This window comes from Bos javanicus, chromosome 18 (genome assembly GCF_032452875.1).
Source record: "Bos javanicus breed banteng chromosome 18, ARS-OSU_banteng_1.0, whole genome shotgun sequence".
Classification (NCBI taxonomy): Eukaryota; Metazoa; Chordata; class Mammalia; order Artiodactyla; family Bovidae; genus Bos; species Bos javanicus.
Window position 1 is genome coordinate 61,763,298 of NC_083885.1, and position 26,060 is coordinate 61,789,357.

General features: G+C 45.7%; 1 protein-coding gene across 1 annotated transcript in view; it reads left to right on the forward strand.

Moving 5' to 3' along the window:
* Positions 1 to 322: 322 nt before the first annotated feature.
* LOC133229476 (cationic amino acid transporter 3-like) overlaps positions 323 to 26,060 on the forward strand; it is a 48,435-nt gene continuing 22,697 nt past the window's right edge. The window contains exons 1-9 of the mRNA XM_061385843.1: positions 323 to 764; positions 1,332 to 1,490; positions 2,342 to 2,519; positions 2,727 to 2,839; positions 3,077 to 3,206; positions 3,373 to 3,453; positions 5,123 to 5,310; positions 5,507 to 5,673; positions 11,104 to 11,185. Of these exons, the coding sequence (XP_061241827.1) occupies positions 323 to 764; positions 1,332 to 1,490; positions 2,342 to 2,519; positions 2,727 to 2,839; positions 3,077 to 3,206; positions 3,373 to 3,453; positions 5,123 to 5,310; positions 5,507 to 5,673; positions 11,104 to 11,185 (1,540 nt within the window). The remainder of the gene's footprint in view (positions 765 to 1,331; positions 1,491 to 2,341; positions 2,520 to 2,726; positions 2,840 to 3,076; positions 3,207 to 3,372; positions 3,454 to 5,122; positions 5,311 to 5,506; positions 5,674 to 11,103; positions 11,186 to 26,060) is intronic.

The window sequence follows — 26,060 nt, forward strand, 5'->3', positions numbered from 1 at the left end:
TTCTCTCTGGGAATAGCTCTCTTCCTGGCATAGATCCCCTAATCTATACCTCTTTTGAGCAGTTGAGAGAGAGGCAAGGAGCTTCTCCTGAGTCTTCTGGGTCTAAATTGCCTTCAGCCCAAAACAATCCCCATGTCAAAGTGGGACGTTTGGGGAGTCATGTTCCCCTTGCCCTCACTTCTCTTGAAACATACTAAAGGTCTTCTTTACGTTTGATGAAACCAGAGCTCAGAGGCAGAGAACTTGTCTCCTATGTCCGATTACCACCAGCTCCCCATCACTCCATTGCTTCATAGAACTGAACTCCCAGGTCCAAGAGTGGATGGACATTCCTGATGGCTTTGTGTCTTGTTTCCTCGGCAGACCAGAGCCTCCTCAGCTGTGTCTAGATGCTGTGTCGGTACGTTCACCAGTTCAGACCAGTCAGAAGCTGGTCCGCAGGCGGCCACTGGAGCCCCAGGAGAAGTCTGAGAGCCGCAGAACTCCTCTGAACACCCTTGACCTGGTGATCTTGGGTGTAGGCAAGATCCTGAGAGCTGCCATCTACATCCTGATTGGTAAAATGGTCAAGTACATAACTGGACCAGCGGTCGTCATCTGCTTCTTGGTGGCTGCCTTGTTTTCTCTCCTGTCAGGGTTCTGCTATGCCAAGTTATGGGCCCAGGTACCACGCTCCGGTTCTGTGTATCTCTACTGCTATGTCACCATGGGTCAGCTGTACGCCTTTATCACTGGCTGGAACCTCATCCTGTCCTTAGTCCTTGGTGAGATAATGGGATAAGCATGGTGTACGGCTTGAGATTAGGTAACTAGAAGTGGGGATTGGGGTGTTTGCTCATTCATGAGCACTTTTTTACTGACCTTGCAGGGGGAGGTAACAGTGGCAAGAAAACCCCACAGTTTCATTCTACTCAGCTCTCTCCTTCTTTCCTTAAACAATTGGACCAAGAATCCAGAAAGAAAGGGACCTGTAGGGAGCGCGTGACGGGGAGGCATGGCCCGCAGGCTCATCCCTTCGCCATATTGAAGTCTTTGCTCTGTTGTTGCCTTCACAGGATGTTCTCTTACACCTCAATTTAAAAATTCAACCCTCATCTTCCAGCCCTCCGTTTCTTACTGCCCTGTTTTCTTTTCTAACATAACATTGATTTCCTCTTCACATAGTAAATAGTTGACCTAAATTGTGAATCATCTGGGTCTTCTCTCCTGATCCCATGGGCAGGGGAGAGTGGAAAACATTTTCAGATTAGGTGTTTTGTCTATTTCCCAAAAATTCATCTCATGGTGCATATTAGGAGTTCAATTAATGTCTGTTCCTTCTGCCACTGCAGGCACCACCATTTTGGCCAGGGCCTGGAGCTACATCTTTGACAACCTCATTGGGAACCACATCTCTCAGGCATTACAAGGAACTTTCTCTCTGCACATGCCCCACTTCCTGGCCAAGTACCCAGACTTTCTGGCCTTGGCCCTGGTGCTGCTGTTCATGGGTAAGACCGGGCCCAGTGACCAGAGGGGAAGATCGCGGGGTGGAGGGGTGGGAAAGGCCGGGGAGCTGGGGAGCAAAATGGAAGGGGATTAGAACTGAAAAGCAGTGTCTAGGATGCGAGAGACAGGAAGTCTCTCGGCCAATGTTTCCCACCCTTGGCGACACTGACATTTTGGGCTGGATCATTCTTGGTGTGGGGAGATGTCCTGTACATTTTAGGTTTTTTTTTAAATATCATTGTCAGGTGTTGAGTAGCACCACTGGCCTTTATTCATGAGATACAGGTGATTCCCACCCTCCAGACTGTCTCCAGACATTGCCAACAGTCCCCTGGGGAATTATTTCTTAGTGTGAATTATTATAAAGTCATCCCCTCATGAGAATTATTTAGATTATTAGAATTACTTAGACTGACATGTTTCTTTCTCTTTACTGAGACCAAAGACGTGTTTTTAACTGAAAGGAAATTCATATAACATAAAGTTATCCATCTATGATTCTTTACCAACTTTACTGAAACATAATTGACGTGCAACATTGGTTAAGATGTGTACGGTGTCGTGATTTGGTAGACCTGCGTATCGTGAGATAATGGCCACAGTTAGAGATGAACCACCTTAAAGCGTACAAGTCAGGGGCAATTAGTCTAGTACATTCACAGTGCTGTATGACAATCACCTCCATCTAGTTTCAAATATTTTCATCACAACGAAAAAGAAACCTGGTATCCACTGAGCAATCACTGTCCATCTCCCCCGTCTCAATCCCCAGCTAGTCTGGCAACCCCTGGTCTACTTTCCGTGTCTGTGGACTTAGTTACCTAGGATGTCTCATTTCCCATCTTTTCCACAGGACTACAGGTGCTGGGGGTTCGTGACTCAGCCCTGTTTAACAAAGTGTTCACAGGCATCAACATTTTGGTTCAAAGCTTCATCATCCTCTCGGGCTTCGTTAAGGGAGGCCTGCACAATTGGCAGCTCACGGAACAGGACTACACACGGAACACGTCTGAATCCAGTGGCACCGAGAGGTTAGGAGGGTACCTTGGGCCATTCTAATGCTCGGTGTGGGGTATGGTTTATGCAGAGCTGCAACTCTGGTGGGGACTACAGAGATCTGAACTGACAGACTCAGTTAATGGCATGTTGGAGCCCAGGACTCATGATATTAACCAAGGAGCTCAGAGATGGCTGAACAACCTCCCCCATGTTCTTCCTCATTCCTTCTCTCACCATAGGTTGGGCCCTCTGGGTTCTGGAGGGTTTGTGCCTTTTGGCTTTGATGGGGTTCTCCACGGAGCGGTTCTATGCTTCTACACATTTGTTGGCTTTGACGCCGTTGTCTCTAGAGGTAACCTGGTCCCTGTGTGTCCCCATCTGGGCCACAGCCTAGGCTGCCCTTGGACACAGGTATCACTTGGAGGTTACAGAGGAAAGGGGATTTTGCACTTTCACCCCAGTGCGTATCCCTGACCCAGTACTTCCTCCCAACCTGCAAGTGAAGAAGCCCTGAATCCTCAGTGGTCCATCCCCGTGGGCATCACGTTCTCCATCTTCGTCTGTTTTTTGGCCTATTTCGGTGTCTCAGCATCCCTCACCCTCATCCTGCCCTACTACCAGATTCAGCCTGACCCCTTATCACAGACATTTCTGCACGGTGGGCGGATTTCTGCCAGATACGTCCTGAGTGTCGGCATCATTTGTGCTGTTACGTACAGGTCAGTATCTTGGCTTTCTCCCCATCTTCTGTCAGATGCCAGTCCCATCCCTTGGGATTGAGAAACCAGGTGGAAAGGCACCTTACCCCGTGTAGACCAGGGAGCAGACGCCCCGGTCTCTCCTGCTTCTGCACCGTCTCACACACGCTCCCACTTTCTCTTCCAGACTCCACAGTGCCATGTTCCCCATGTCTCAGGTGATCTATGCGATGGCAGAGGACGGGCTCCTTTTCGGGGACTTGCCCAGGTCCGTGCCCGCACAGGCGCCCCCATCATGGCCATCATGTCTTCCGGAAACCTCGAAGGTGAATAAACAAAACCCACTCCTTCCTTGATCGACTTTTTTAACTTGGATATTTCCAGTGGTTTCTCGCTCCCTCCTTCCATCTTGATTGTGCCCTCCATTCTAGGGGTCATGGCATTACTCTTCGAGCTCAGTGATCTTGTGGACTTCTTGTCGGTTGTGACCCTGCTTGCTTACACTCTCATGGCATTTTCCGTCCTTGCCTCAGGTAAGACTCCACTACACCTTGACCGGGGGCCTTGGACTCATGGAGATGAATCACCTTCCGCCTTCATGCTGCTTTCTAAATGTCCTTCTAGATTTAAGACAAGAAAGTGGTGGCATAGGCTATGTAATGTTGGCTGAGTAGGGGCTGCTGTTAATATTACCTTGTTGTTGTTCAGTCCCTAAGTCTTGACCAACTCTTTGCCACCCCATGGACTGCATCATGCCAGGCTTATCTGTCCTTAACTATCTCCTGGAGCTTGCTCAGATTCATGTCCATCAAGTCAGTGATGCCATCCAACCATCTCATCCTCTGTCACCCACTTCTCCTCCTGCCCTCAATCTTTCCCAGTATCATGGTCTTTTCCATTGAGTCAGCTCTTCACATCAGGTGACCAAAGTATTAGAGCTTCAACTTCAGCATCAGTCTCTCCAATGAATATTCAGGGTTAATTTCCTTTAGGATCGGCTGGTTGGATCTCCTTGCAGTCCAAGTGACTCTCAAAGTCTTCTCCAGCACCACAGTTCAAAAGCATCAGTTCTTCAGCACTCAGCCTTCTTTATGGTCCACCTATCACATCCATATGCGACTACTGGAAAAACCATAGCTTTGACTATATGCACCTTTGTCAGCAAAGTGATGTCTCTGCTTTTTAATATACTGTCTAGGTTTGTCATAGCTATTCTTCCAAGGAGCAAATGTCTTTTAATTTCATGGCTGCAGTCACTGGCCACATTGATTTTGGAGCCCAAGAAAATAAAATCTAACACTGTTTCCACATTTTCCCCGTCTATTTGCCATGAAGTGATGGGACCAGATGCCATGATCTTAGTTTTTTGAATATTGAGCTTTAAGCCAAGTTTTTCACACTCCTCTTTCACTTTCATCAAGAAGCTCTTTATCTCCTCTTCACTTTCTGCCATTAAAATACTATCATCTGCATATCTGAGGTTGTTGATATTTCTCTGGGCAATCTTGATTCCAGCTTGTGATTCATCGAGCTCGTCATTTCTCATGATGTACTCTGCATAGAAGTTAAATAAGCAGGGTGACAATATACAGCCTTGACGTACTCCTTTCCCAATTTTGAACCAGTCCCTTGTTGCTGCTGCTGCTGCTAAGTCGCTTCAGTCGTGTCCGACTCTGTGCGACCCCATAGACGGCAGCGTACCAGGCTCCCCCGTCCCTGGGATTCTCCAGGCAAGAACACTGGAGTGGGTTGCCATTTCCTTCTCCAATGCATGAAAGTGAAAAGTGAAAGTGAAGTCGATCAGTTGTGTCTGACCCTCAGCAACCCCATGGACTGCAGCCTTCCAGGCTCCTCCATCCAAGGGATTTTCCAGGCAAGAGTACTGGAGTGGGGTGCCATTGTCCCTTGTTAATATTGCCTTAATATCTCATATTCAGGTACCAGTCACACCTGAAGGAGAATACAGAGGAGGAAATTGAGATGGAGCCTGAAGCTGAAGGAAGTCCTTTGGACTCTGTACCTGAAGCAGGAACCTCAAACATCCTGAAGAGTCTGTGGTTCCCTACCAGCACCACCCCCACACAGAAATATGGCCAGATTGTCTATGGGTGTGCCTTCGTGCTTGGTGAGCCGTGGAATTTCTCTTTGGTCATATTCTGATATTGACGGGATGGGTGGGAGTGTGTATTTTGTCAGTTGAGGAGTCTTGGAGATATGATGGCCCTTCCTGAGGTGGGCAGCCTGGGAAGGGATGTGACCCAAGGTCCTGACGTCTTTGTCTTCTGGGTCCAGCCTGTTCTCCTCCACCTTGGCCCTTGCAGTTCTCCTGCTGACCATCCTGAGCCTGATCCTGGCCCAGTGGCCCAGACGTGTGTTCTCTGGAGACCCCGTGCTCACAACAGTGGCTGTGCTGCTGCTGCTGCTCATCACTGGGGTCACGGCCATCATCTGGAGGCAGCCCCAGGACCCCTCTCCTCTTTATTTTAAGGTAGGTGACCTTGGGAGTTCCTTGGTGGTCCAGTGGTTAGGACTCTGCACCTTCATTGCCCTGGGCCCAGGCTCAATCCCTGGTCAGGGAACTAAGATCCCACAAGCCACATGACATGCCCCGCCCCCAAAAAAGTAGGTTATTATATGTCCCCAAACTGTCCACCTTGAGTGAATGAAGTCTGCAGGCTTTGAGGTCTGAACACTCTATGCTGGACCAGGGAAAGGGGAGGGCTTGCTAAAACAGTAGACTCTTCCCTGATCCACACTCAGTGCTTTACAAACCCCCTCTCAGTAGACACTGAGCGCACAGCCTGAATAGGACTGTCTTCCTCCCCACTGGGGTAGGGTGTGCCTTTCAGACATCTGGGCTGTGCTCAGGGATGAACTGACTCTGCCCACAAGTCCCTGCTCTGCCTGTCCTCCCACTGGTGAGCACCTTTGTGAACATTTACTCTATGATGAGGATGACCACTGTGACCTGGGCCCTATTTGGCATCTGGATGGTGATTGGTAAGTGATTTTCTGGGATAAAGAGGCTCCTTGAGGGGTTAAACCCAGTCCTCTTCCTACTGCCTCTGCCTTAAACTGTCAGACACCATAACAGGAGGCCTACTGGGCATTTCTAAGTGGGGTGAGCACTTTCCTTCCCTTCTCATTGTCTCATTTCCCTGCTAGGATTTGTCATATACTTTGGGTACGGGATCCGACACAGCTTGGAGGAGAACAACAAGCCACAGCCACCAGCCTCCGCTCCCCAGACTTGAGAAAAACATCCCTGGTGCTGAGTCATCTTAACCACAGGAAACAGATGCTGTTGGAATCCCTCCATGCACTGGAGGGTCTGCTGGTTCAAGGGGCACTGTGAGCCTCAATGGAGCGTGAGGGTGAAATGCATTTGGAGCCACGTATTCATTGCCAGTGGACAAAATGACTTTTATGTTGTTTAAGTTTTAAGTAGACTTTTAAAACCATAACATACACACAGAAAAGTGTGTGCTTCATAAGTGTGCAGCAAGATGGATTTTCACAAAGTACAACAGTGTAACCAGCAACCAGGGGAAGAAATAAAATATTAACCTGGCACATGAGAAACAACTCCTTGTACCCATTTCCAGCAAGAACACAGAGATGGGCACAGGAGAAGGAAACACAGGTAACTGTGTATTGTGTCAAGAGTTGCCCTTTAAATATTAGGTCACCATTAAGTTGGAAAGGGCTGCTCTGGTGGCTCAGATTGTAAAGAATCTTCCTGCAATGCAGGAGACCCAGCTTCAATCCCTGGGTCAGGAACATCCCCTGAAGAAGGGCATGGCAATCCACTCCAGTGTTCTTGCCTGGAGAATTCCATGGACAGAGGAGCCTGGCGGGCTATGGTCCACGAGGTTGCAAAGAGTCAGACACTACTGAGCTACTAACACTAATTAACTAATAAGTTGAAAGTAAAAGGAAGGGAACAGATACATTGTACAGAGTAACACAAAAAAGCTATGGTAGCTATATTAATATCAAAGTAGATTTTGAGAAAAAGAATAAAAAGAGATAAATAAAGGAACATTTAATCAGGATAAGAGAAAATGATCGTTTATCTTTTCCCCAGGTTTACTGAGATTTAGTTTAACATGGTTTAAATGATCATTTTTCTTTACTTTTCTGTCATCACAGACCCTTACAGTCACATAATAAAGTTGATGACAAAAAGTTCTTAATTGAGAAAAAAAAAAAAAGAAAACTCCTGCATTGCCAGAGGTGGGGGAAGGGAGTAGGAAGTAATGGTTTATAGATAAATGGTTACAGTTGGGTAGAACTAAAAGATATAAAGGGACTTTATATATAGATATATAGGACTTCCCTATGGTGTTGGAGAAGACTCTTGAGAGTCCCTTGGACTGCAAGGAGATCCAACCAGTCCATCCTAAAGGAGATCAGTCCTGGGTGTTCATTGGTAGGACTGATGCTACAGCTGAAACTCCAATACTTTGGCCACCTCATGCGAAGAGTTGACTCATTGGAAAAGACCCTGATGCTGGGAGGGATTGGGGGCATGAGGAGAAAGGGACGACAGAGGATGAGATGGATGGATGGCATCACCGACTCGATGGACATGAGTTTGGGTAAACTCTGGGAGTTGGTGATGGACAGGGAGGCATGGTGTGCTGCGATTCATGGGGGTCACAAAAAGTCACACACGACTGAGCGACTGAACTAACTGACTGAGGGCTTCCCTGGTGGCTCAGACGGTAAAGCATCTGCCTGCAATGCAGGAGACCCGGGTTCAATCCCTGTGTTGGGAAGATTCCCTGGAAAATGAAATGGCAACCCATTCCAGTATTCTTGCCTGGAAAATCCCATGGACAGAGGAGCCTGGTAGGCTGCATTTGTAGCCTGGAGTGACTTCACTTTGACTTTTCACTTTAATGCATTGGGGAAGGAAATGGCAACCCACTCCAGTATTCTTGCCTGGAGAATCCCAGGGACGGGGGAGTCTGGTGGGCTGCCGTCAATGGGGTCGCACAGAGTCAGACACAACTGAAGCGACTTAGCAGCAGCAGCAGGCTCACAAAGAGTTGGACACGACTGGGCAACTTTACTTAGGGCTTCCCTGGAGGTCCAGTGGTTAAGACTCTCTGCTTCCATTGCTGGGGGCACAGGTTTGATCCCTGGTTGGGGAACTAAGACCCCACATACTATACAATGTGGCCAAAATAAAGTTAAACTAGAAAGATAAAAAGTTGTTGCTGCAGAACAGAATGCACAGAATCAACATTATAGACACTGAAGATGTTGGTAATAATGAAGTATTGTTTGTGAGAATGAACAGCAGCACTAGAGTGAAGAGGGTATGGCAGTCAAGAAACAATATAGCAAAGCTAGTAGATGAATTAAAAAGTAGATGGAGGAGGATTAACAGAATTAGTGGCAAGTTCTACTGAAATTACAGGGTTCAGTTCAGTCGCTCAGTCATGTCCGACTCTGCAACCATAGACTCCACGCTTCCCTGTCCATCAACAACTCCTAGAACTTGCTCAAACTCATGTCCATGGAGTCGGTGACGCCATCCAACCATTTCTTCCTCTGTCGTCCCCTTCTTCTCCTGCCTTCAATCTTTCCCAGCATCAGAGTCTTTTCCAATGAGTCAGTTCTTCGCATCAGGTGGCCAAAGTATTGGAGCTTCAGCTTCAGCATCCCCAGTGGCTCAGACAGGAAAGAATCTGCCAGCAATGCAGCAGACCCAGGTTCGATCCCTGAGTTAGGAAGACTCCCCGGAGGAAGAAATGGCAACCCACTCCAGTATTCTTACCTGGAGAATTCCATGGACAGTCCAGAGGAGCCTGGTGGGCTACAGTTCATAGACTTGCAAAGAGTTGGACGAAATTACAGGGTTAGGATATAATGAATGAAAACTGAAACTGTTAGGTGAAACTTAGGAGGAACAGGTTGGCATCACCTGATCATCATTCCTCCCTTACTGATGTGAGACAACTGGATATCCTGGGCCATTAATACCCAATGCGCTGTGATAGGCAATGCAGAACACTGCCCATGAAAGAGACTTGATAAAAGCTGACCAGAATATAGTCAAGTTTCTAGCTCAACGATAGCTCATGACAGACGCAAGAGATAGATTCAGATTTCAACTGAGAATGCAGTCAGCCAAAACCAGAGTGTGGGAAAAATGGTGCACTGTTTATAACAATTAAATAATATGACCCAAAGTGGAGAGTTAATACAGGCGTACCCTGGAGATATCGCTGGTTTGATTCCAGACCACCATGATAAATAGAATATGGCAATAAAGGGAGTCACATACAATTTTTGTGGTTTCACAGTGCACACAAAAGTACAAAGTACATAAAAGTACACTGCAGTCTATTCAGTATACTAGGACATTCTGTTTTAAAAAACAATATACATCCCTTCATTTAAAAAGACTTGATTGCTGGGAAGTCCCTGGCAGTCCGCTGGTTAGGACTCAGTGCTGTCACAGCCAGGGCCAGGTTCGATCCCCGGACAGGGAACTAAGATCCCACAAGCTGAACAGCCAAAAACATATTTTATTGCTAAAAATGTTAACCATCATCTGACAACCCGGTGTTGCCTCGAAACTTCAATTTGCAAAAAAATGCAGCATGTGCAAAGCAGAAATAAATGACATACGCCTGTAACGGTGTATTGTGTATACATATTAAAATATATGTGTAATTAATACACATAAAATCTGTACACCTATAAAATATTATGTATAAAAAATATATTTTAATGTTCATCACTAATCTGAAAATTTGCTATATGTAGGTGTCTTTTCTTTTTCTTGGACAATGGCTTGAATTTTATTCTTGTCCCTATTTCAGCTCCAGCCAGCCAGATAGCTTTCCTGAAAACAACAGAAATTTCAGGGACTTCCCTGGTAGTCCAGTGGTTAAGACTCCACACTCCCAGTGCAGGGGGCCCAGGTTTAATCCCTGGTCAGAGAACCAGATCCCACCTGCTGCAACAAAGATTGCATGCTGAAACTAAAGAGCCCGTGTGCTGCAACTCAGACCCAGTGCAGCCTATTAAGTTTAAAAATTAAAATTAAAAAAAAAAGAAAATTTAAGTTTTTATATATAGACTGGATAAACAACAACGTCCTATTCTATAGTGCAGAGGACTACATTCAATATCCTATGACCGGACTTCCCTGGTGGCGCAGTGGTAAAGAATCTGCTTGCAATGCAGGAGACATGAGTTCGATCCCTGGTGCAGGAAGATCCCACGTGCCACAGGGCAGCTAAGCCCCTGGGCCACAACTACTGAGCCTGCGCTCTAGAGCCCTGGAGCCGCAACTACGGAGCCCTGTGCTGCAGCTGCTGAAGCCACGTGCCCTAGAGCCGGTGCTCCACAAGAGAAGCACTGCAGGGAAAAGCCCATGCCCCGCAACGAAGAGTACCCCCACTCACTGCAGCTAGAGAAAGCTTGGGCAGCAACAAAGACTCAGTGCTGTCAAAAATAAATACGTACATTTTTAGAATATCTATCCTATGACAAACTGTAGTGGGAAAGAACATTAAGAGACTATTTTGCTATAGCAGAAATTAACACATTGTAAATCAATTATACTTTCATTAAAAAAAAAAAGAAAAGAAAAGAAAAATTACAAAATATAATAAAGTTATTCTTTCATGGTTCTGGAGGCCAGCAGTCCAAAACCAGTGTCACCGGGCTGAAACCAAGGTGTCGGCGGGACCACACACCCCCCTGGAGCTTCTAGGAGAAAAACTGGTCCTTGGCTTTTCCAGCTGCTGGAAGCTACTGGCCAGTGGCCGCTTCCTCCATCCTCACGGCCAGCGGCGTAGCATCTTCCAGTCCGTCTCGGTCCCATTTTCTCAGGCGCCTTGTATTTACTGACTCTCGCACCCCTCGGAGTCTGTACGTACTCTGTGCATTCCAGCCTCCTCTTCTTGTGAGGGCCTGTTCATCGTGGGTTAGTACCACCGTGAAAATCACAAAATGTTGTAGGTGGGTGTCTCAAGGTAAGTTTCGAAGGATTTTTCAAAATGATTATTATTGGTCTGGATTGATTAGGGGGATAAAAGAGTTGCAAAAGCAGGAGAGAGAGTAAATCGTGAACCTGTTATTCCACCGGAATTCCTAAAACGGGTGGTTGCCACAGGTAGCCAGGGGTCAGTGAATGTTGTGAGCAGGGCGACAAGGTGAAGTAGGCGTCTGGGGAGGTGATTAAGCATCTTGTCTTCCCAGGGACAGTGATGCAAATGGAAAGGCAGTGATTTTTTACCTGTTTTCTTCCCCAGTACCTCCAGGGGGTTCCCTGTGTGTTGGGGGCCAGAGTGAGGTACTCCGCCCGTGACAAAGGTCATGAGGAAGGAGGCTCGACATACGCAAAGGCGGGATCGGAGCCTCAGGAGTCCCCCTGGAAATCCTCGAGCATCTACCCCCATAACCAGAGCCTGCCTACTTTGCTACTTTGTGCTCTCACCTACACCTCTGACTTTATGGGGGGCTGTCCCCCACCACCTCTTTCAGAGAAGGAGTTAACCTAGAGCTCCAGTTAATCAAAACTCTTGGGCGTGACAAGAGTGTTTTAACCTACAAACTCCTCTGAAGGTTCTCTGGCCTGCCTGACAGGCTTGTCCGGCCACATGTGATTGCTCACAGCCTCCCAACCGTGAGAGGCACGAGATGCTTTAAACCTTCTAAAAACAGGTTCCTTAGAAAAGTTAGAAAACTATTAGTATAAGTATAATGGGCTGATTAGAAATTGTGTTGGTGAAGGGTTTTTCATTTGTTGAGCCAATGTTTGTTGCTAAGTCTCCACATCCCCTGCCCTTACACACATTAATGAATATATAGAAGAAATAAGTATTAACCTTTGATATAAATCATGTTAGACCTTAGGCTAAGTAAATTCTTTCCTTAACTAAAACCCACTACACCCTCACCCTATAGGAATGTAACTTTATTCGGGTGGCGTCTGTTTTAAGAATAATCACCCTTGGAGAAAAAAGTGTTCTGGTTGACTGACCACTGTCACAAGGAGAGGGTCATAAATTGTCAGCAGGCCCCCCTGGCCAGAAGATGATGTAACACCCCTAAGACCTCTGTATACATTTGTGTGAAGCACCTGACTTTGACAAAAGTCAGGACTGCTGACCCCGCGTGACTTTTGCATAACATCTCAGTATATAAAAGTAGACCATGGAAAATAAAGAATTGGGATCAGTTTCTCGAAATACTGGTCTCTCCATATCTCTCTCTCTCTCACTCTGGCTGAGTCTCCATCTGGAGTGCGGAACCCGCCATGCTTACTAATTATGCCTGGGCTTCTAAGATCCGACTGGGGAGGCCTCAGTGTCTCCTCTTCTTCGGGAGAACGGAAGGACGCCTGTGGCCTACATAAGTGGTGCAAACTTCTTGTCTTGAAGTTTTATTGGTCTCCCGAGTAAACCAAGCCACTCAGCCTCTTTTCTCCACTGAATTTTCCTACTGAGCTATCCTTATTCTATTACTCTTAATATCTTTAATTAATATCTAATTGAAGCTATTGTACCCTGACCCTCGCCGACGCCGTCCCCACTTCGAATACCCTGGATCAGCCGAGGCTGGACCCCGGCACCTGTGGGTCATGCCTCTGCTGCTGCTGCTGCTGCCAAGTCACTTCAGTCGTGTCCAACTCTGCCCGACCCCATAGACGGCAGCCCACCAGGCTCCCCGTCCCTGGGATTCTCCAGGCAAGAACACTGGAGTGGGTTGCCATTTCCTTCTCCAATGCATGAAAGTGAAGTCGCTCAGTCGTGTCCGACTCCCAGTGACCCCATGGACTGCAGCCCACCAGGCTCCTCCATCCATGGGATTTTCCAGGCAAGAGTACTGCAGTGGGGTGCCGTTGCCTTTTCCCGGGTCATGCCTCAGGGACCCAGAAAACTTTGAAAACTTCTAATTATCCCTAAGGGACTGATTAACTCAATTTCCTTCAAACTCTGCTCGAGGGAATGTGTGTAGGGGCTAAAGTTGTGGGGAGAGTTGCCTTTTTCCCACCCTTGTCACTTCCCCCCAAAGAATGGAATATGGGGACTTCCCTGGTGGTCCGGAGGCTAAGACTCTGTGCATCCCGGTGCAGGAGGCCCTGGTTCAACCCCTGATCAGGGAACTAGATCCTACACGCCACAGCGAAAGCTCTCCCACGCCGTAACTAGGACCTGACAAAAAGAATGGAAAATGACCAGTCTCCATAATTTAATTTTCTATTCTCTCACTTGTTTTTCTACTGAATGATGAGTCCAAAATAAACAAATAAACAAAAAAAAATCACTGGACTTAGGGAATTGGTATTTATTTATTCCTCTTGCATGTCCAAGTTTTAGCTCTGTAATAATCACCAGAGTGACAGTCTATGCATAGCATTAAAATCCCCTAGAGTGGGTGTGTGTAAATTTTCAGCCACCAGGCTACATCTCTTTTTTTCCAAAAATATCTCAATCAGGACTTACTTGGTGAAAAAACATTTTTAAGTGATCAGTGGTAGAATTTCCCTGGCAGTCCGGTGGTTAGGGCTCCACACTTAACGCGGAGGGCTCGGGTTCAACACTTGGTCAGGGAACTAAGATCCCACATGCCATAAGGCATGGCCAAAAAACTAACAACTTTTTTTAGAAAGGACTTCCTTGGTGATTCAGTAGTTAAGACCCTGGTCAGGGAAATACCACTTGCCATGCAGTACAGCAAAATATGTATATGTATGTGAAAATATGTTAGTCATTCAGCTGTGTCCAACTCTTTGCAACCCCATGAACTGCAGCCCACCAGGCTCCTCTATCCATGGAATTCTCCAGGCGAGAATACTGGAGTGGGTTGCCATTCTCTTCTCCAGGAGATCTTTCCCACCAAGGGATCGAACCTGGGTCTCCTGCATTGCAGGCAAATACATATACATATACATATAAAATCTCAATCAATCATCATTTGGGGGAATTGATTCTTACCAATATATTACAGACAATGAGGGCTGTCCTCTACCTATTTGCTTCCTGAAAATGTTCTATCTTAGGTGGGTACCTGGCTACTCAGAATAAATACTACATTTCCCAGCATCCTTTGCAGGTGGGTATGGCCACTTGAACAGGTTCTAGCCAATCAGGTGTGGGCTGCAGTGTCTTGCCTGCTCCAAGTTCATCCCTTAAAAAGAAAGCTTCTTCCCTTGTTCCTATCTCTTCCACTTTGCTGATTGGAATATGCTCATATTTGGTGAGCCATCCTGAATCACACTGCCCACATTCTCTTCATCTCCCGTTTAGAACTCACTCTATGGTGTCTGGTAAGAAATCAAAAGTGTAAGCCTAAGGGAAAATATTCAAGAGTTTGAAATGGACTGAAAATATGACTGAGTGTCTTCAGTGAAAACAAGCACATCCATTTGGCTTATTTGATCCTTTGGGGTGTCTGGGACTTTCTAAATCTTTGAGCTACTTCCACCCTTTCTTTTTATTTATTTATTTACTGTTGATTGTGTCGGGTCAGGTCTTACTTGCCCAGTGGCACGTGGGATCTTAATTCCCTGACCAGGGGTCAAACCTGCTCCCCCTGCGTTGGAAGGCTTGTTCTTCACCACTGAACCACGAGAGAAGTCCCACACTTTATCTATCCATCTACGAAGGACATTTCAGTTGCTTGCATGTCTTTATGGCCACTCATACTTGAACCCCATATTTACATGCGTTGAGTAACAACACGCATCCCAATTTTAGAAATGCTGAAGTTGAAAAAAATTATGCTTGCAGAAAAACTTTCCATCCAGTTAGTGTTAGGAAAAATTTAACGATTCAAAGTGAGTACTTAAGACTCAGGATCAGTGCTAGCCCTCCTGATAACTCTGTAATGTCTCACACCTGAAGGTACTCAAGAGATTTGATGAAACACGAGGCAAGTTAGGAGTCAGCTTTTACATAAGAGCAGATAGAGGCTTTAGTTACCTAGTGAATAGTACCTGCAAATCAGAAAAATTTTACCTAATTGCCTAACAGTCGATTAGGGCAAGAGAAATTTATTTAATTTTGAGACTTCTAGGATGGGAGCAATCATTTTGAATTATTTTCCACGGGGACTATGAAAAGTGCCCCTGTTTTAATGTTATACAGGGACCTCTGACCTCTGTCTCAGGGCACCGAGCCACCACAGGCCCGAGACTGCAGAGGACTTCTGTCACCACGAGAGGGCGCTCCAACACAGCAGGCGCGGACACAGCCGGGCTTGCATCATGAGGAAGGGAAATTAACCAGGTGTTTCCTGTAATTTTTTTAACTGAAGTATAGTTGATTTATAAGGCTTCCCTGGTGGCCTTTTTTTGAGTTTTATAGAGGGACCTGTGACCGCTATCTCAGGGCGCCAAGCCTGGCCTGGCCTGAGACTGCAGAGAACTCCTGTTGCCACCAGAGGGCGCGCCAACACGACAGACGTCAGCAAAGCCCGCCTTAACGCCAAGAAGAGGGGAAACTAACGCCTGTTGCCAATACATTTCCTTTTTTAACTGAAATGTAGTTGATACACACTACTGTGGTATTTCAGGTGACAGCAGGTTAATTCACATTTACGTGTTTACATATATGTACTCTTTCATATTTTATTCTTTTTAATTATAGGATTATTAAAAGACATTAAATACAGGCCACTGTGCTATAGAGTAAACTCTTCATCTCCATGTTATGTACAGTATTGTGTGTCTGCTAATCCCAGATTCCTAATGTGTCCCTCCCTCCATTTCCACCTTTGGTAACCATATGTTGTTTTCTGTGTTTGTGACTCTGTTTTGTACAGAGATTATTTGCATTATTTTTTAGATCACACATATACGTGATACCAATATAATATTTGTCTTTCCATTTCTGCCTTACTTCGCTTACTATGAAAATCTCTAGGCTAAGTCGCTTCAGTCGTGTCCTACTCTGTGCGACCCCATAGACAGGCAGCCCACCAGGCTCCCCGTCCCTGGGATTGTCCAGGCAAGAACACTGGAGTGGGCTGCCATTTCCTTCTCCAATGCATGAAAATGAAAAGTGAAAGGGAAGCCGCTCAGTCGTGTCCGACTCTTCGCGGCCCCATGGACTGCAGCCCACCAGGCTCCTCCGTCCATGGGATTTTCCAGGCGAGAGTGCTGGAGTGGGGTGCCATTGCCTTCTCTACTAGGTCCATCCACGTGGCTGCAAACGGCAGTACTTCGTTCTTTTTAGTGGCTGAGGAATATTCCACTGGACATATATACCACTTATCTACCCATCCATGAAGGACATTTCAGTTGCTTCCATGTCTTTATGGCCAATTCTTGAACCCCAATAGTAAGGTGCCTTCTGTGACAACATGCAACCCAATTTTGGAAACGCTAAAGTTGAGAAAGAATGTGCATGTAGACAGACTGCCCATCCAGCTAGTTTTAGAAACTAAAACAATAAATAAAGCTTGAACAGTGACTACTCTGTTAATTAAAAAAAAAAAAAGAAAGGAATTCTACTGTTCAAAGTGAGTACTTAAGAGCCTTGGGACCCGTGTTAGCTCTCCTGATACCCCGCTAACGCCCCACACTTGAAAGCGCTCAAGAGATCTGATGAAACACGAGGGAATCTAAGGGTCAGCTTTTGCATATGAGCGGATGGAGGCTTAACTTACCTAGTTAAAGTACCTGCAAATTAGAAAGAATCGTATCTTCGTTGCCCAGTTCTCCATTAAGCAAGGGAATTTTTTTTTCAATTTGGAGCTTCCATAGATGGTGCTAATAAAATTTTGAATTATTTTCCACGGGGACTATGAAGAGTGCCCCTGTTTTAATGTTATACAGGGACCTCTGACCTCTGTCTCAGGGCACCGAGCCACCACAGGCCCGAGACTGCAGAAGACTTCTGTCACCACGAGAGGGCGCTCCAACACAACAGGCGCGGACACAGCCGGGCTTGCATCATGAGGAAGGGAAATTAACCAGGTGTTTCCTGTAATTTTTTTTAAATTGAAGTCTAGTTGATTTATAGGGCTTCCCTGGTCTCAACTAGTAAAGAATCCGCCTGCAATGTGGGAGACCTGGGTTCGATCCCTGGGTTGGGAAGACCCCTGGGGGCAAGGCTCCCCACTCCAGTATTCTGGCCTGGAGAATTCCAAGGACTGTATAGTCCATGGGGTTGCAAAGAGTCGGAAACGACTGAGAGACTGAGCGACTGCGTTGATTTACAACGTTATGTTAGTTTCTGGTATTCAGCAAAGTGATTCAAATATAAATATATCTATTCCTTTTTTCTGTTCTTTTTTCATTATGGGTTACTGTTATGCTATATAGTAAATCCCTATTTATTTATTTTATATATGACTGTATCTGTTAATCCCAAGCAATGAATTTCTCCCTTCATCGTTTCCCTCTTTGGTAACCATATGTTGTTTTCTGTGTTTGTGATTGTTTTGTAGAGATGTGCATTATTTTTAGATCACACATATATGTGATACCAATATAATATTCATCTTTCCATTTCTGCCTTACTTCGCTTACTATGAGCAAAAATCTCGAGGTCCAATCACGTTGCTGCAAACGACAGTCGTTCTTTTTAGTGGCTGAGGAATATGCCACTGGACATATATACCACTTATCTACTCAGCCATGAAGGACATTTCAGTTGCTTCCATGTCTTTATGGCCAATTCTTGAACCCCAATAGTAAGGTGCCTTCTGTGACAACATGCAACCCAATTTTGGAAACGCTAAAGTTGAGAAAGAATGTGCATGTAGACAAACTGCCCATCCAGCTAGTTTTAGAAACTAAAACAATAAATAAAGCTTGAACAGTGACTACTCTGTTAATTAAAAAAAAAAAAGAAATTCTACTGTTCAAAGTGAGTACTTAAGAGCCTTGGGACCCGTGCTAGCCCTCCTGATACCCCTCTAACGCCCCACACCTGAAAGTACTCAAAAGAGTTGATGAAACACGAGGGAATCTAAGCGTCAGCTTTTGCATATGAGCAGTGGAGAGTTAAGTTACCTCGTTAAAAGTACCTGCAAGTCTGAAAAAATTGTATCATCATTGCCCAGCAGCTGATTAAGACAAGAGAAAATTTTTTCAATTTGGATCTTCCATGGATGGTGGTAATCATATTTTGAATGATTTTCCAAGGAGACTATGAAGAGTGCCTCTGTAAAATTTTAATTTTATAGGAGGACCTCAGTCTCCGCGCGCCAAGCCAGGACTCATGGAAAACGGCAGAGGATGTGTTAGACCACCAGAGGGCGCTCCGGCACCGCAGGAGCGAGGAAAGCCAGTCTTGCAGCGGAAGTGAAACCGATCAAGTGTTGCCTGTAATCAGATGGCAAAGCGTCTGCGGGAGACCCGGGTTCAGTCCCTGGGTTGGGAAGCTCTCCTGGAGAAGGAAATGGCAACCCATTCCAGTACTCTTGCCTGGAAAATCCCATGGACGAAGGAGCCTGGTAGGCTACAGTCCATGGGGTCGCAAAGAGTCGGACATGACTGAGCGACTTCACTTTTCACTTTCTGAGTCGTTGAGTGAGAGCAAATAGAAACAATCTCAACGGACAGTGGCTTTTCCCCGCCAGGCCGCAGAGTAGAAAAGTTCGGATATCTTAGTAACACATTGAGAAATACAAGTGTAAGGATTGCATTGTTCTCTTAGCAGAAGGGAAAAAAAAAAAAACCTGAATTGTGAAAACCCAGCCATTACCAGTTAGAGGGTAAAGCAAGTTCACAAGGTCGGGTGTCAGTTTGGAAATTAAGATGGTCAGGAGTCTAAGATCCTCCGCGGGGGTCCCATACATATTAGCCAGCTTTTTGTGTAGCGTTTTCGATGCTGATGAATACAATGTGTAAATTAAAGGCAAGGCAAGCAAATAGCGTCTTATTTTGGAACGAGGAAGGGGGAAACAGAAACACCAGCTAAAAAGGGTCCATTCTTTTACGAGCTCATGGCCGTATCAAATAGTGCACTGTGCTACCTGGAGATCACCACCCAGGTGTGTGAGCCAGGGGCACGGTTTCCTCAGACAATCCCCATGGGAGTCAGTTAGGAAGAAAAGTCAGAGTTTTGCATCCCGCTAGGAGACAAAACCGGAGAAGGCAATGGCACCCCACCCCAGTACTCTTGCCTGAAAACTCCCATGGACAGAGGAGCCTGGTAGGCTGCGGTCCATGGGGTCGCTAAGAGTCGGTTATGACTGAGCGACTTCATTTTCACTTTTCACTTTCATGCATTGGAGAAGGAAATGGCAACCCACTCCAGTGGTCTTGCCTGGAGAATCCCAGGGACAGGGGAGCCTGGTGGGCTGCCGTCTCTGGGGTCGCACAGAGTGGGACACGACTGAAGCGACTTAGCAGCAGCAGCAGCAGCAGCAGGAGACAAAACGCATTGTGGCAGCGCTGCCACCAACCTGACCACAGCATTCTCTTCCATTCCAGCTCACTGTGTTATCCCTGTGCCTGAAAGAACGCCTTAAAAACTGTAGATAGGCTTAGGACATTTGCACATGCATGTGCTGAGTCACTTAAAACTGAATTCCTTTTACAGTGTGTTGTTCAGTCGCTCAGTCCAGTCGCTCAGTCGTGTGCGACTCTTGCGACCCCATGGACTGCAGCACGCCAGGCCTCCCTGTCCATCACCAACTCCCAGAGCTTGCTCAAACTCATGTCAATCGAGTCAGTGATGCCATCCAGCCATCTCATCCACTGTCTTCCCCTTCTCCTCCCACCTTCAACCTTTCCCAGCATCAGGGTCTTTTCCAATGACTCAGCTCTTCGCATCAGGGGGCCAAAGTATTAGAACTCCGTGGTACTTGGAGCAGTCTCAAGGCAGGTGAGTGAGATCTCATTAGATTTCCACAAAATGGAAAATGTGTTTTTCTGTGGTATGTAGCGATGAAGATAGTGGGCATTCTTGTCTTGTCCTTGATTTAAATTTAGACTCTAGTGTTGTTTGTATTACAGCTTATGATATTTGCTCACTGGGATCCCAAATTGGGGGTTACCTATCAGTATTCTAAAGAACTATCACTTCGTATTTGGTTATGTGTTAAAATGAATAAATATTAAATTGTGTCAAGAGTATCTGGGAATGATCATGTGATTTTTTTTTTTCCTTAGCTCTGTTAAGATGATAAGTTTCATTCATGATTTCCTCATTTTGGCCATCTTTGCATTCCTAGGATAAACCCCAGTTGGTCAAGATCTTTTTTTTTTTTTTTAACTTTTGGCTGCTCCACATGACATGTGAGATCTTAATTCCTCAGCCAAGCATCAAATCCGCAGATTTTTGGCCACTCGATGAGGTGTATGAAGTTTTTTTAATACACTGATAAGTATCATACAATTTTTAAGCACTTCCTCCTAAAACACAGTACTGTGGTAAAAAATGTGATGCTAATCTGATTTCCTTTCCCTTCTAAATTAACTCGATCTGTTGCTTGGATGTGCAAATAATTATTTTCCCCTAAAAACACAGATGAATAGTTTTCCTAGACTGTGTATTACTGATGAGTCTTCTTGGCCTATTTCCTACTTACATACTTGGCTCTTCAATTTCAAATTCTTTCTTTCAGGAAAGTTGGTTAAATTATGGTTTGTATTACTTGTTCTGTTCCATTGTTTGGGTTTTCTTCTTCAGCTATTTCTATTGTGGTATTTCAGGTCTTCTCTGTGTCTCACTCATCCCTATAACTTTTCATCTCCATTCAAACCAGATTTTTTTTCTTCTTTCCATCATCAATTTCACTTGCTCTGTTTTCTGTGAGTCTGTTCATTCTTAAGCTTAACTGGCATTTTGTAAATGCCTTTTTTTTTTTAAGTTTCTAATCCTTTTTTGACCCTTGTCAGCTCTTTACATGTCATCTTTTCCCTCATTCATCTCTTTTCTGAGATTTCCTAACTTTAGATGTTGGTTGGTTGGTTGGTTTTTCTTTTTTTGGCTGTATGCAGCCTGTGGGATCTTAGTTCCCCAACCAGGGATCGAACCTGCGCCCCCTGCATCGGAATTGCAGAGTCCTAGCCACTGGACCCCCAGAGAAGTCCCTGTTTGTTGTTTGTTCATAACAGCTTTTGTTTTATTACTGTGATTTAGAATAAGAAATATATGTTTGGTTGAGCCCATCTGGTTGTATTCTAGGGTTCCCTGGGATTCCCTTAGTTTTACCAAGAGTATTGTCTGTAGGTATTTTTCGTTGCTGTATTTGCTGAGTGGGCTCTTTTGTGGGGAGAGTGGGGGTGTTTAGTTTGTGTTTGGTTTTAAATAAAGGAATTAAGGAGATTCTAAAACAAGTCATCCTTTTAAATATTTTAAAATTATCGAAATATGGTTCATGTATAATATTGTATTAATTTTTGCTGTACAGCAAAGTGATTGAGTTATACATTCTTTTTCATTATTGTCCGCTATAGTTTATCACGGGATATTGAATGTGGTCCCCTGTGCTGTACAGTAAGACCTTACTGTTTATCCTTCCTGCACATAATAGCTTCCGTTTACTCATCCCAAGCTCCCCATCCGCCCCACCCCTTGGCACCACCGAGTCTATGTCTGTGAGTGTGTTTACGTTTCATAGATAAGCTCATTTGTGTCATATTTTAGATTCCACCTATACGTGATATCATATAATATTTGTCTTTGTCTGACTTACTTCACTGAGTATTATCTCCAAGGGGACTTCCCTGGTGAGAGACTCTCGCTCTCAATGCAGGGGCGACCAGGTTCAATCCCTGGTCAGGGAACTAGATCCCACAGGCCACAACTAAGACCCGGAGCAGTCATGACAATGTTACAAAAATGAATATTTTTAAAATAATAACCTCTATGTCCATCCATGTTGCTGTGAGTGTCGTTTTTAAAAAGTCGCTCTTACCTCTCTCTAAATGTACTCATTATTCCTTGAAAATGTACTCATGATTTCCATTCATCCGTTCAATTGTTTAATCATCAAATGCCCGTGAACCTACCACATGCACAGACGTTCATATAGACACATACGATTCGATCGACAGGCATTCATGTAGACACGTGTGATTTGATCGACAAGTCTGTATCAGATGCTAACAAGACCGAGCAAGGAGCTCGGAACATACAGCAGATGCTGCCTATACATCGCAGAGCAAAACAATTACTCATGTTTTCTCATCAAATCAAAGGCCCGGGAAGAGGAGTATAAACAGTTGGCACGTGGTTCCGCTCTTTCTAGAGCTTTTCTCACAGTGCATTTTGAACATCTGGGTGCTGAGTCAGCCAGTTATATCAGATTATATGGCTCCCTGCGAAGTCCATCCCATTTGTGTCCACCCCCGTCTTCCGTTGCAAGGTCTGGAACAAGAAAATCTACTGAACCAGGAAACTGTTTAATTAATCCACTGTTAACTGGGGGAAATAAGGCTTTGCATTTTGCTCTGAACCAGGGTTTCTTGGCTTCCCAGGTGGCTCAGTGGTGAAGAATCCACCTGCCAATGCAGGAGACATGGGTTCGATCCCTGGATCGGAAAGATCCCCTGGAGGAGGAAATGACATCCCACTCCAGTATTCCGGCCTGGAGAATCCCATGGACAGAGAACCCTGGTGGGCTACAGTCCATGGGGTCAAAAAGAGTCGGACACAACTTAGAGACTAAACAGCAACAAAATCTCCTTAGGCTGCCTCACCTGTCCCCTCCCACGGAAACCACAGTAAGGACTCTGCCCCCTCATCATGTCCTCACTCCTCTCCGCCTCCTGGCTGAGCTGGTGCTGCCCTGGGGCATGGTGGGCTCCCCCTTCTTGGGATCTGAGAATGTAACCCTGCTGTTTTCACTGCTCGCATTTCTGACACCAAACATGTGTTGTTGTTTTCCCACACCAACCACCAGTTCTCCGATCCTCCAGACCCCTAATGAGTGCCCCCAGGCACCCATCATCTTACCATCATTAACATACAGAAAGGCATTCTCAGGACTCTGGAGATTCCAGGGTTTTCTGAGCTATCTTGGATGAAGACCAAATATTGAAACAAATGATGCTCTTCTCACTTCCGTCACTCAGGAAATGACAAGGGTTTCAGAAACTCTGTCAGGAACTGGGGACAAAGATCAAATACATATTTCTTACTGCATAATAAACATACTATAATAATAAACTATGTTTTCAATGGCGGTGGTCCCCTGATCTGGTGGCTTCACCATACCTGCTGCTGCTGCTGCTGCTGCTAAGTCGCTTCAGTCGTGTCCAACTCTGTGTGATCCCATAGACAGCAGCCCACCAGGCTCCCCGTCCCTGGGATTCTCCAGGCAAGAACACTGGAGTGGGTTGCCATTTCCTTCTCCAATGCATGAAAGTGAAAAGGGAAAGTGAAGTCGCTCAGTCGTGTCCAACTCTTAGCACCCCCATGTACTGCAGCCTACCAGGCTCCTCCATCCATGGGATTTTCCAGGCAAGAGTACTGGAGTGGGGTGCCATTGCCTTCTCCTCACCATACCTGGATAATAGCAAAGCCTCTATTTTTAAAACAAGGAGCAAGGACTTCCCTGGTGGAGCAGTGGATAGGAATCCACCTGCCAATGCAGGGGACACAGGTTCGATTCCTGGTCTGGGAAGATCCCACATGCCGCAGAGGAACTAAACCCATGCACCACAGCAACTGAGCCCACACGCCTAGAGCCCGTGGTCCGCAACAAGAGAAGCACCGCAGTGAGAAGCCCACAAATCGCAAAGAAGAGTAGCCCCACTTGCTGCAACTAGAGAAAGCCCAGGCAAAGCAGCAAAGACTCAGCACAGCCAAAAATAAAGTAATTGAAGGAAGTTGCTAAGAGAGCAGATATTTAAAAAAAAGGGCGGGGGGACAAAATTATCCTCAGTTGAAAAACCATTGTTCTAAATTTGCCTGTCAAAGTCATTTACTTATTTTAAACACAGAATAACTTTGCAAGGAAGAACGACATTATATATGTTCCAAATTCTAAAATAATCTATGCAGGCTTCCATCCTGATACCTGTTAGAGTCATTTATTTATTTTATGCACAAGGTAACTTAGCAGGGAAGTGTGACTTTATATTTGTTCCAAATTCTAAGATAATCTATGCAGTCTTCTATACCAGTTAAGATACTTACAACTACATCAGCAGGGTTATATAACAATCAGTGGTTCATTATCACAAGCTTGTTTAGGAAACTTTTCTCCGTTTCAAAAACATGGTTTGCAGCTTTCCATCAGCAGAATTTTTCACCACAAACATACTCACATAGTTGCCTGTTACTAACCACTCCAGTGTTCTTGCCTGGAGAATCCCAGGGACGGGAGAGCCTGGTGGGCTTCCATCTATGGGGTCGCACAGAGTCGGACACGACTGAAGCGACTTAGCAGCAGCAGCAGCAACAGTCATCATTTCAAGTTTATAAACCTCCAAACTATTTAAAATGATTTAAAGATGTTGTAAAAGTGTTATCTTTTGTGATGGCGGTTTATGGAGGAAATGTGTTTGGACTCTAATTTTAAGACACTGAGTGTGTAAATATCTGCTGGCTTTTTTTCTTTGCTGTCTACGCAAATGACTATCCCAGTGTTCACATGGGTCAGCCGTTTTTGTACTTGGAAATTGTCTGCCAAATGGGGAAAGGATCTGGAAAACAGTGGATGTATTACTCTGGGTGTGGCCATGAAGGTGTTTCTGGGGGAGATGAACATTTGAACCAGTAGTCTGAGAAAAGCAGATTGCCCTCTGTAGGGTGGGCCCCGTCCAATCGGGTGAGGGCCTGGCTAGACCAAGGCTAAGTAAGAAAGAATTCCTTCTGCCTGACTGCCTTTGAGCCAGGACATTGGTGTTTTTTTCCCTGCCTCTGGACTCAGATTAAAATATTGGCTCTTCCTTGGTCTTGAGCCTGCCGGCCTTTGAACAGCCTCTGGGGGCTTCCCTGGTGGCTCAGATGGTAAAGAATCTGCCTGCAGTGCTGGAGACCCAGGTTCAATCCCTGGGTTGGGAAGATCCCCTAGAGAAGAAAATGGCAACCCACTCTGATATTCTTGCCTGGGAAATCCCAAAGATAGAGGAGCCTGGAGGGCTACAGGCTATGGGATCGCAACAGAGTGGACACAACTGAGCGACTAAACAACAACACACCGTGTTATCGTCATCCTAAGAGCTATGTCCACCGGATGAGCAACCTTTCAAGCGTAACAGCACAAACTCCCAAATGAGTTCGTCTGCTTCCCAGAACACTTCTAGCCCAGATACCCTAGCTGTGTTCACTGGCTCTCCAGAAGATCCACAGATGAGCCCATCTTCCTTTAAAGTATATATTTGCATGCCTCCACAACAACGGTTTAATAACCCTAAGAAAAACAGTGCCTTTCCTCTAACCTTTTTCCTATGTTCCAGGCATTCTTCCAAACCTTTCAGAGGCTGAGTTCTGACCTCTGAACGGGAACTATGACTCTATCACTCCCAGTCTGGAATGTAGAGCGTCTGAGTCCATGCCCACGGGGAAAACCTCTCTGAGATTGTAGCGATCCATTTCTCAAGAGCATATTGACCAGACCCAGGATTTTACGATAGTATAAATGAGTAAGTCAACCTGTTCCTGTTTCATGGACGCTGATGAGAGATAAGAGACTCCTGGGTCAGAGACAAAAAGACGTATCGCTCACATCACAGCAGGCAGCAGGCACACCGTGTTCACATCTGTTCTTCTTGTCCCCAGATCCCACCTGGGCGACACAGAGGGGCCCACCTGGATTCCACACACGGAGTCGTTTGTGTCATAGCTGAAGGACACTGAGCTCGGGGGACTCCACCTCTGTTCAAGCAACCCTGCTCTTTGTTTGAGAAGGAGACGTTCCCTCATCCTCTGAGGTTGCTTGCGGCAAATGCCAGCCTAAGAAATGGCCAGGTAACAAGAGGCAAGTCCTTGGATT